Source organism: Tribolium castaneum, chromosome 9 (genome assembly GCF_031307605.1).
Source record: "Tribolium castaneum strain GA2 chromosome 9, icTriCast1.1, whole genome shotgun sequence".
Lineage (NCBI taxonomy): Eukaryota > Metazoa > Arthropoda > Insecta > Coleoptera > Tenebrionidae > Tribolium > Tribolium castaneum.
The window spans coordinates 10,620,056-10,632,158 of record NC_087402.1 but is presented as its reverse complement, the minus strand read 5'-3'; the positions used below and the strand labels follow the sequence as shown (position 1 = coordinate 10,632,158).

The window sequence follows — 12,103 nt, the reverse complement described above, 5'->3', positions numbered from 1 at the left end:
ACTTTTTCCTGGAAATTGCTTTTTACGTCAAGTGTGTATAACAATGGGAACTTACCTTTCAGCGTCTGACGCTAATAGAATCATTGACATGATTCAAGTTGGCCCGAGAAAAGCTGATGTGGCAACAAAATGTAATATTGCATAAACGTTATTTCGGGTAAATTATGTTAGAACGTTAATGTGACTTGGAAAAATGTGCTGAAACGGTGGAAATTTTACGACGAGTCGCAAATCAATGTGAAAATTAATTAGGCGGGGTTCAAAGTCACGTTTATTTTGACGCCTCGTCCAAGAACAGACCTTTGAGATCTGTTTCTTTAAATAACAACGGGGGAAAGACAAAATTGATGTTAGAATAGCCGAGTCGCCAAAACGGGAAAAATAATCGACTTTATAATCCTTCAAAGGGATTAAGCAACAAGTCAATTTTCTTCTTATCTAGAGCCGTCACAATCACTTAGGAAATGAGTTATTAACACAGGGCTAAAGACATTAAAAATTTTCTTTATGTCGCTCTTAGCACGGTCTGTTTTTAACGCGGCTTCTCTCTCCCACATCTATATTTAAGCCAGTATGTGAATCCGAGATCAAAGTGGGATATAGGTGAGTGGGTACGTTCGCTTTACAAAAGATTAGGTTCCACAAAGACATAGATTTAAATGTTATTCGTCTTTATCGATTACACTTCTTGAGTACTTGACGGCAGATCCAATAACTTAGAAGCATTCTATTCCTTTTTCTCGTCGACACAATAAAGCGAATTAAGCTTGAACAGTGCGATGGAAATTATTAGATACAAGCAATGCTCGATTTGCACTTCTATATTCATATGTGTGAAGCGAGTTGATGTGCAATCGCACTGTGAAGAGCTGCAAACATAATAGTCGCCCGAATAGGGTCATGTAGACTCAAGAATTCAGCCCCTGGAGTACTCAAATCTCTATGTCGTCTACATGTGTCCTTACAAGCCCGAGAGTCCAAATATTTTATTTAACCGGACTCGAGTCTCGAGATTTAATTTATTTTTGCTTGACCATGCCTTAACTTAATTCTGGCTTAACAGACGAAATCCTGGCATTGCTGTCGATAAATTCCCGCTATTTCCGTACGAAGCGAAGTGCAATAATCGCGGTTTAAACATCAAAACGCTTCCTCTGGAATTCTTTTCTGCTTCAATTGTGCTCTTGTACATATTTCGCCGTCAAACGTTTTGATAAAAATCGGCAAATGTAGTACAATATATCAGTCGTCTCGTGTTGTTTATCTGCATTCAGCGAAAAACCATTAAACATATGTGTGCTTCGTTAATAATTCATGAATGACAACGGAATAATGGATCGGAAAATAATTTTTCATTCTTCTCCGTCATTTCCAAGGGAAAAAATCCCAAATGAGTTTAAAGATAAATTCGAGGAAATCAATTCGGGCTGACAGGAAATAAAACAACTCGGCCTAATTAGCATTTATTATAAGTAATGTTAATCAAACATTCCACAACGCGGTAAATGTTTGTTTAAGGAATTGCGATTAATTCCAGTTGGGTCTAAAAAATTGTAATCAAAGCGAAAACGCCGTAAAGTAGGGCACAGGGATAAAGCACTAAGGGTTGTTGATGATCCATGGCTAGAGCGGTGACAAACAGTTTGGAAGCCGAAAGACTGCACCACAAAATCGCCACACTGGTCAACACAATACCGACGTAACCTCTGCAAAAACAAACATAGATTAGAAAAGCTCTTTGTAATTCTGAAACTTACTGTAAGCTCAGGATTACGTTCACTCCTGAAAGGCCGACCATTGGAAGGAGACAGTAGCCCAAAACTGTCACAACAGTGCCTATTGTGACACTCTGAGCCGACATCAGGCTCAGGAGGGCCCACATGGACAAACAGCCCAAAACTCCGATACCATAAATGTAACTGAAGTGCACTTTGCCAGACTAAAACACAAATATGCTTTACCTTCGCTCGAGGTAAATTCAATCGATTTGAGCTCAAATGAAAATTTAACTGCGTCTAGACGCGACAAGGTCGCTGAAAAACTCGAAAGAAAATTCTAATTTCTTAATTTAGAAAAGCAATTTGTTTAGTTGACTTTTCATTTCCTTGTATTTGGGTTCTCTGAGTAGAATCCACAACTGGGCTACGAATAAAAATCTGATTATCTAAATTCGATCCCAACGAACTGCACCGCTTGTAAAAATCCAAATTTATTGCGTTTCCCTTCGCAATCCACATTTTTTCTAGTTGCTATTTTCGTAAAAGGTGTAAATTGTGTGTGCGACACGATCAACAGGTTCAACTATTTGATCCTTCTTTAGTCGTGTACTATATTAAAATATCGACCATTAAATTCTTTCTGGATGCTTAAAATTCCACATCTATAACATCGCGCAAATTATTTATGATATTAAAGCTGGTTTTAATTTGCCGCACAAACAATTTAACGAATGTATGTCCTAATGCAATAAAAAAGCAAAATATTTTCCCCACGTTCAAAGCAGCTTCGTTCCATTACAAATTTATAAATGAAGCCCACAATACTTTGAGCTCCATTTTCTATTTTATCTTAGATTATGTCGTGCTATTACCAGTAAAAACTGGATGCTTTCGCAAACTCAGATCTAAACTAAATAAAAATAGGAAAACTCGCAAACAGGCGATTTTCCTTTAAGCGGCAAAGTTGCAAACTTCAAAAAAGCGTCAACTTTTGTGAAGGCAAATTGAATTAGTATGATAAAAAGTAAATGAAGAAAAAATCTCCATTCGGAGAGTTACTAACGAGAAGAAAATATGATATCATGTAAAAACTTTATTATCTTTTCTTTGGTTACAATTTAAGCGTCGCCGCAAGCTGGGAAATTCTTACTTTTTCGCCGGGAGTTACAAAACAGGTTAACATATCAGCGAGACAATTTAACAAAATGTGTAGTCTCTGTTTACAGAAAATTCGCAAGGGTGGAGGGCGAGTGCGGTAACAGGGTCAGCGCAGACCCCAAGGCATTCAGCAATCGGACCATCTAAACTTTTATTTTACCTTGCTTTCACAATAAATTTCGCGGAACATAAAGGCTTAATCGTGCCCCAAAACTCGCAATTACATATTTGAAAAAAATTCCGACTTCATTAGCCAAAAATGCTAAAAGAGAAGTCACCCTCTGCCTGCTAATGGACTCCACTTTAGCGAATTACGTAAGGAGAGGGTGAAATACAGTGGTTAATAAATAAAGCGTTTGTCATTCAACCCCTTTCTACAATCAATGCTTTCCCAAATTTCAGGAGCAACAAATTCCAGACTCGCTTCAATAGAGCTTTAACCCAAAACATCTCGCAGCTAATTAAAATGATTTTCATTTAGTTTCACGCTTGAAAAATATCTAAAAGTCGAGCGAGCGGAGCTGAGCTTTTACATTTTTATCAGGAAACGATCACTCTGCCATTCGCTATTGACCAGGAACATTATTTCTCCTGGGCCAGCCCATGTCTTGAGAAAAATTCATTAAAAAAATTTAAAAAGCTGTTACAACTTTGCCATTAACCTAATTAAAACGCGAAACTTTTTACATTTCTTCTTTAAATTTTTTATGTACACAACTGGGAAAAGCCTCCACATTATTTCGCGATTTTTCACACCCATGCTGACTGCTGGAAGCACTGGAATCGAATCCCGAAATTTAAATATTAGAAATTCAATACGCACCGCCATTTAGCATATTTCAAAGCTTCGACTTGTCACCTTACACTTGTAGCGACAAGAAAAGTGGAGGAATAACACGTAAATTTTTGCCCCGCTCACGGTTTAATTAACCAGAGCTGTGTCGTAATAACTTCATGAACTGCCAAGTTTAAACTTAATTGAATCGCTACACAATACAGTATTTACTTGCAAACAAAGAATGCCGGGTGGATAATTTTTTTGATATAATTCAAAGGTTGTTGGCCTGCTTTCCAAACAAAATCTGAGTAAAAGCATTTTCAAATATAAAGCTTTTCTGTGTTTTCGAAAGTAAATAAGCATTTGCAAAGTGAAGCACTGTAAAAGTGGAATTTTGCAAATTATTATTTTAATGGCTAAACTAGCAGTTTATTCCGATTACATGGCCAGTTTTCACATTGATTAAAAAGCAATAATCAAATAGCGATGTAGAATGCTAATGGATTACAACTAATTTGTTCAGTATTCTGCGCCATGAATCAATCACTAATTATCCGAGACGTACTTTTTGAGCACAAACTTGCGTAAATTCTCCTAAGCCCCGCAAAATTAAATTTCGTTGGAGACACAGGTGAGTGCAGTTTAAAGATAAAAATTGGATAACTTAATCTTGTTATAATTAAATTGGGAAACTAATTAGAGGCCAAAAAAATAATCTAGAGGCAAACGTAGCGCGCTAAAAATAAATTAAGTTTCCAAATGCTGAATTATGATAATTTTGCAAAGTTGCTTTAACATATGTATGCAAAAAATTTGAGTTTATAAGCCGCTTAAGCCAGACAATAACAGCAAAATTTAATGTCACAGAAATGTAAATCACAAAAGATACACCCCGCTTAAAATGACAGAGCTTTTTGCAACTTTTCGACAACAAGTAAAAAAATCAAAAACGTTTGATGCAATATTGTGTGATGAAAATTTCATGTTTCAGCCAAAGCCCGGTTTAATTGATCAATAAATTATCCACAAACTAATTTCTAAATCAATTGTAGGAATTGAAGCCTGGACTTTTTTTATATCTCTGAATAATAAATAACCGTAAAAGCCACAATGTAGTGAGTTCGTAAACAGCTCAATGAGAGAAGTTAATAGCCCCTAAATTTTCTGGCACAATGTTTATTTTACTGTTGTAAAAACAAAAAATAAAATTTTTGGCCACAAATTCAAGTCGATTTTTACTTTTAACTCTCGACTCAGAATCACAGTTTGTCCGTTATGCTCAAACTAATAAGGGTAATCGTCCGTGCTGGTCGATTATTGGGAAAATTAAATTAAACGAAGTGGTGTTATTGTTACTTCAGACGCAATTCTACTCCCTTGAGGGATAAAACAATATCATTTTCTTTTCGATAACAAAGCAGATTTTATTCCACAAATAGAATTAAATCGGATTTTTCGACACGAGGCAATCAAATCAATAAAACAATTTCATCACCATATTTAATTTAATTTTAATTCAAAGCGCAACAGAATAACAAATTATTTTAGCAAGTTCCGCGAAATTGTAGTATTAAATTTGTATATTATAATTAATTTGGTATTTGCATAATAGCAATTAATCAGTGAGTTATAAATAATCCAGTGGGACAAAATGTGGAAATTGTTCGTTGTATTTACTTAAAGCTTAATCCCCAAAATAATTCATAACCAATAAACAATTACCAGAGCCAAGTCTCCCAAATAATTATTTAAATGAATTCATAACACGTGAAACGGTGTTTGTGCAAGATAAAGAACAACATCGTTAGAGCAAAATTTTCTTTAATAATTATCCCCAAGTTCTAATTAAACCAAAATATGTATGCGGAAACTGGGTGCGTTTCTGCGCTTGTCACAAACCCATACTATTCTAATCCCGTGTGTTCACACTACATCATTTAACATTACTCTCCCTTCTAGTGGGGTCGGAATAAAAATGATTTATTTCCCGAAGAACATTTCATAAGAAAGGAATTTGAGCAATTCGTGCGACTAAAAAATATTTTCACTTTAATATCGTTAAAATTAACCCTCGCTTGAAGACACTTTGACGTCTAAAAAGTAGTTAATTAATTCAAGTGTCTCCGGTTCATTATAACTTAAGACAAATATTATTAGTTCGGGTAACATCTGCGAAAAGTTGCGAGTAATTTCGCAAAGTGGACTCGCCCGATACCCTTATCAATCGATTTTTATCCCCTGACATTGATGGAAGTAAATTATTCAATAAAAATCCGGTCAAAAATAAAATTACTCGATACTTACCAAAAGAAGAAATCCTCCGAAAGCCAAACAGAAGACTAGAGGACCGGCCAGGTCAGTATCCTGCAAAGCTGCCACTTCCGGAGTATGAAAAGGATTCAGCACTGTGAGAGTCTGAAAATAAAAGCCAACTGTAGTTCCTGAAAAAAGCTAGCGAGCTTTAAAGCTGGGCCAAAGCTCGATTCGATCTACCCTCAACCAGAGGGCGCCAAATAAAATCGATACCGCCCACCAAAGCCGCATGACAATTAATCAAAGAAAGGCAATTAACTTGCCTGACACTAATCAACCGTCTGATTATTAAAATTGATTAAAACCAGATTCAAAAAGCTCGAAAGTCGCACTAAAATCGAGCGATTCATTTAAGTGCGAAATTAATGGAAAGACGGTCTAAATATTTTATTTCATCACTTGGCCTAGTTATTTATGTACCAAGTCGATGATAATTTTACCGTCTAATGGAATTAATTTATAAAGAAATAATTACCGGTTGGTCGTGACATTTTAAGCACACGCTAGTTGTTAGGTAAACTCGGGACTAAACTTAAAGCCATAAATATGGGTTAAAGACGGAAAAATGCAAGCTGTAATTAACATAACGCAAAGGGTTAAAACAACGTATTATAATAGCCAAAAGGACATAAAATACAAAGTAAGTGCCGTTTTTTTCAAGTAGACAGTTGCAATTATAACAATCAGACTGTTATTATCCCCAACTGGTTGCTTTTTTTGGTCTCCCTTCTGAGACGCTCAGGGAAGGTCAGTCCTTGCAATACTGACCCTTTGTGAGCATTATCTGTTGTGCTTTGCTCTTATTTCCTCCGACAAAACATGCTTGTGCACAGTTTTACGTTTTTGTTGCTCCTCAGATAAAATTTCTTCCGATTTTCTTGCTTCCACGTTGAATAAAATCAAAAACAGAAGTTTAACCCATTTAAGGATGACGTCAAAGGAGCTGATAACGTAAAAATTAATTCAATTTATTCCGCACAAGTACACAGGGATAAATCCAAGATGGCAAATTTAGAATAGTCTCCTAAACTGTATCTCAAACACTAGATCATCCAGAATTCCGCGTTTGCGGTTAAATGTCTTACCAATATTCTCTAGTCATGTAAATTTGTTCAAAATTGTTCTACTGTTTCTTTTGATAATTATTTTTTATTTAATTGATGTAAATATGTCCCCAGTTTCAAAAAATAATACTCTGATTAATTATACCTAAATAAAAATAAAAAATTCATACAAATGTAACTGTGAGGCAATTAGCAAGAAATTTTTTACAGATTTTTAACACAAAAATCGTTTTTTTAATTACTAATTCAGTATTAATAATAATAATAATAATAACAAATTGAAAAAAAAAATCAAAAAAAAATCGCACGTATAGAGAAAAAGGTAAAGTATTTACAAGGGAAGACTGATTTCTGTGTGATTATTAGTTTTTGGGATACAGCGAAAAATACTTTTAGCAGCTCATCTTGTATAAGTAAGAAAAGTAGGAAACATCCTTTTTATTTTAAACGTTTTAGTTTATATTCTTCTTTTTTTTAGGAATTATTTAAGCTGTCGTCAAAATAAACAATTGACACAAAAAATTATCACAGTCTGTCATCAAATTAAAAGAATAATCGCCATTATTTATTTTCAATTAATCTGTTTTATGCCAAGAGAATAATTGCGTCTTCGAAATAATAGATATGCCAGTAAATGAATTGTATCAAACCTAGATATGATAAACGTTTCATTTTTATGGTATTACCAAAATAGTAAAAAAAGCTGATTTTAATTTTATCAACATAATACAATTTTCTATAATTTAATAAAACTTTAGTGTAAAATATTCAATCGTAAACATATCCTTGCGTTTTAAATCGGTACAAATAGAAAAGTAACAACAAATCATTTATTATGAATATAAATAAATTTTTAATCTAATCTTAGTTCCTATATAAAAGGATCTAACAATAAATAAAAATACCTGAGAACTCTTTCGTATTTAACTTCCTACATTAATAATTTGACAGATATCCATTATACAGCGTGTTAGGGAATGGTTTAGCAAAAACTTAAAGTAAATAGAGAATGGCAAGACAAATCGATTAAGCAAAATTTACGTAAATCAAAGATGCATAGTTTTCGCAAAAAATCGTTCTGAAATTAATGTCACAAAGCTGAACTAGAATTATACAAATTTGCGAATATTTTCATATTATTGACAAAACAGCAAAGGTAAATTAACTTCTTGGTCCTCTACGTTATTCTTCTATTTCAATTTGTGTTTTGTGAATAAATTTTACAAAAACAAGACAAACATTTTTTTTGAGAAGAATGGGATTTGAAGCTCTCACACAAATGAATAAGTTAGTCACAATTTTGAAAAACGCCCATGTGCCCATGTGCCACATCTCCATTTTGTTTAATAAAAAAATTAACTGCTAATAAACTACCATAAGCCACATAGTGGCTCTCAACAGGTGGGATAATAAAAATTTCTAAAGAAAGTACGCACCTTTTGGAAAAATGATGTAAAATGATATAACTCGTCTGATCATGACAAATACACATACGAATTATTGCCAGGTCATTCCTTAACACCCTGTATTTTCAGGTGATCCTAAAATTTGCACTAAAATCGTCATGTAATAAGAAAAATTAAGAACTATTGACTGCTGTGTCCTTAAAAAAATAATATCATAACTAATACATTTTTCGTTTTTGATCTTTTTTCTTTATTTTTCTTAATTGATAAAAATATCAAAAATTAGGCTGAAGTTCATGTTGGCTAAAAATTCTTGTATGGCAGTTATGGCACTGCGAAAAACTCAGTATTACAAGCATTCTTCAATTTATAGATAATTCTGAAATAGGTTTATTTTTGATAAGAATTTGACAATACTTTTACACTTTTGGTAATTGAGGACTAATTGACTATGTTAATTTAACTATTTGGGAACTAAGAATGAAATGAATTGGTGTAGTATTTGCAATTTTTTGTTATTTATTTAATCACTCAACTCATTGTTGTAACCATTTTTCCTACAGATTTAGAAATGTGCATGTGCACCCCTTCTCCCTTATTTTCGCTTTATAACTAAACCGCTTCAGCTGTTAGTAAAAGTCTCTTCAAACTCGTTATATGCACCGCTTGATTTTAGCACAAATTTGTTTATTTTCTTCCCGCGAAGTTTGTTGTGGTGTCGGGTCAAAACTGTTGCAGTCCGATGGCATGAAATGCATAAAGCGTGAAAGTTGTGCAAGTTTGTTATGATCAGTGTTCCGGCCACGTTTGTAGCAGCGCAAACTTGATGTGGTCGAAAAAGTTTAACAGTGCAAATGTGACGAACACGTCTGTGCGCTGGACAATTCCGGTGTCCTCTTCCTCTTTCAGAATTCTAATACCAATTTCGAGAAAATCCCTCCAAGTTTGAGAGACCGCGCAGGATGTGCTGAATGGTGCATAAGAGTGTCGAGAGTACAGACCGTGAGCTGAATAAAAAATGCCGCCATTCAAACAGGACCCGTGCAAACAGGAAAGCAATAACATTGTGGTCACCCGAAATGAGCTACTTGTCCGGAATCATTCGAATCGAATAATATCCGTGTCGTGAAATAACCGCAAAAGATATAAAATATGTAACGGGAGTGGAATACTAATGCGGAGGGTGCGTGCCTACGCCACAGCATCGCAATAATCTCAATAAAATAATTAAAGCACCACACAAGTGCCCAAGATTATTTTTCGAAACTTATCACGAGCACAAAGAGCTTATTAATATTAAAAGATAATGATGTCTCATCGTATCGTAACAAGGAAAATGTGGGGGCGCCCAAGGGTCTGTCAGGCCATGTTTTCCTAAGTGACACGCATAAATACTGCCATATTTGGCGATGGTTTTCCTAAATCTCGGCCCCAAATTGCGTTCACGGTGCTTCATGTTTTTAACTCGAATCTGGAGCGATCGATGCCTATTAATTCTTAAATAAAATTCATCATACAGTCGTCTTCTAAGCAAACAATTCATTTCCGTCTCATAAAATACGAAATATTTAAATTTGACAATCAGGAAATAAGCTTTTGCTGCAACTGACAAAGAAAAAATCATTCTTATCTGTCTTGCCCTTTACTCCGCTACAACTAAAGCTATTATCCTTTGTAGTAGGAACATCTGTGGCGCACTAATTGCCGCCTGAATAAAATAATAAACTTGCACTAATTAATTGGATGCTTTTTATCGGTGAGTCTAAGTCGTGTTGTATTTTTAAAGACCATAAATCGCACAAATCCGGAAAATATCTACTGCTTTATGACTCAATAAACCGAAAATAAACTGTAATATATCTCGACTCGAACGTCTGAATTTTTATTCTAGGAATGTCATATCTTGATTTTCATTAAATTGGTAATATCAGCGCTATATCTCCTCTTGAAGCTGTCACGTAAATTTACTCTTCGTTTTGAAAATTACAACAAACGCGAGAAGGGGTAATAAACCTTAAACTTCGCTTTGAGTCAGTCGAAATTTGAGTGGTTAAAAACGTGGAACGTGTTGCAGCTGCAATCAGCTAATAATTTTAACTTGAGCTTTCATCTCCAACAAGTTTCCAACAAATTATGATGAGTTGTGGCATCGTCCATTGACATAATGGTAATTGAAATAGTTTGAGAACAATAATTATTATTACCATTACAATCCCTTAATGTTGAACTGGCTCGCCGTTTAGTCAATCCAGAGGGTTGCCTCTGTCATCAAGATTCTTATCAGCCATCAGGCTGCAATCAATGGAAACAAAGCTCCAATAATTCTATTCAGTCGGCGAACTGCATTGTCATTATAAAAATTACAAAAAACACGATTTTCCGTCGATAACACTAATAGATATTGCCCTGTTAATTTTTACAACGTTTCAAAACAAAGTTCATTTTGTAAAAGGGTTTAATTACACCTACAGCCCCATAACTGTTACTGTTTGCAGATGTTCCTCGTTGTTTATCGTTGTTATTAAAACTGTTATTGTTGCAACCCTAAATCTTTCGCAAATTACTAAAATTATTCGCCTATTCAAAATCCAGACATATCAGAACTAATCCCCCGCAAGGCATTTTCCGCTCAAATCGCGCCGATAAAATTAAGCATTTGCTCGTAAATATGCTCTCAAACACTGAAGACGTTACACATTTCGAGCAAATTACGCGAATTATCCGACAAAAATATACAGTTTTGCCAACAAACTGCATTCGCACAAAACTAAGTTTAACGACATGATAGCCTAGTTATGCTACTTCAAAGTGCTTAGCAATATTTTACTGCTTTAGTTGCTTTGGAATAACAGTAAAGAAGGTTTACGTTGCAACACATAACTTGGTAACCCACTTTAACGCAACTAATGCACCAAATATGGTAATGAGTTATTAATAGAGACCGGATTTTAGGAAACCTTCCTAAGACGCAATTTTTAGGGATTTTTTTGAAAAATCAAAATAAACTTGTTTTGTCAAAAATGGCAATATTTGACATCCTTTTTATTTTTCATAAAGTTCCAAATTGAATTGTCTTTAACCTACCTATTTAAAATAAGATAGTGTTTTCGATGTTTTATTAGTATTTAGTTTAAAATTATTACATCAAAATATTCAATTTTCTAGATTTTAGTTTTTTAATTTCCCCATAGTATTTCTCAATTTTTCAGTTTTTCGTGGTTTTACTATCTTATCTTACTAATGTTTTTACTTTGCAGTTTCATCGTTTTCTAATTATCACTCTCTCAGTCACTTAGATCTACGGAATTTTAATCTTACCGTTTTCTAGTTTTGTTGTATTCCAGGTTGAAAGTTTTTTGGCTTTTCAGTTTCTTGGTGTATTGTTTTTTTATTCAGAATCTAATGTTTCAATTTATTAGTGTTTCTCTTTTCCAGTTCTACAATTTTTTCAGTTTCTCAATTTTTCAGTAGCTTAGTTCTTTAGAATTTCAGTCTTAAATATTTTTAGCTTTTTGTGTTTTTAGTTTCTCAGCGTTAAAGCTCCTTTGTCGGTGTTTGAACATTTATTTTTTTTAAATATGCATACTCTAATTTATATATTAAATTATTTTTTAATTTTAAACAATTTTAGTATCTTATAACATTTTTGTATCAAACTTGATTTTG

At 34.0% G+C, this 12,103-nt stretch overlaps 1 protein-coding gene across 1 annotated transcript in view; it reads right to left on the bottom strand.

The window, feature by feature from the left end:
- Positions 1-1,450: 1,450 nt before the first annotated feature.
- Yip1d1 (Yip1 domain-containing 1) overlaps positions 1,451-12,103 on the bottom strand; it is a 106,815-nt gene continuing 96,162 nt past the window's right edge. The window contains exons 5-7 of the mRNA XM_008194624.3: positions 5,959-6,069; positions 1,758-1,939; positions 1,451-1,706 (exon numbers count right to left, since the gene is read on the bottom strand). Of these exons, the coding sequence (XP_008192846.2) occupies positions 1,544-1,706; positions 1,758-1,939; positions 5,959-6,069 (456 nt within the window). The 3' untranslated portion in view covers positions 1,451-1,543. The remainder of the gene's footprint in view (positions 1,707-1,757; positions 1,940-5,958; positions 6,070-12,103) is intronic.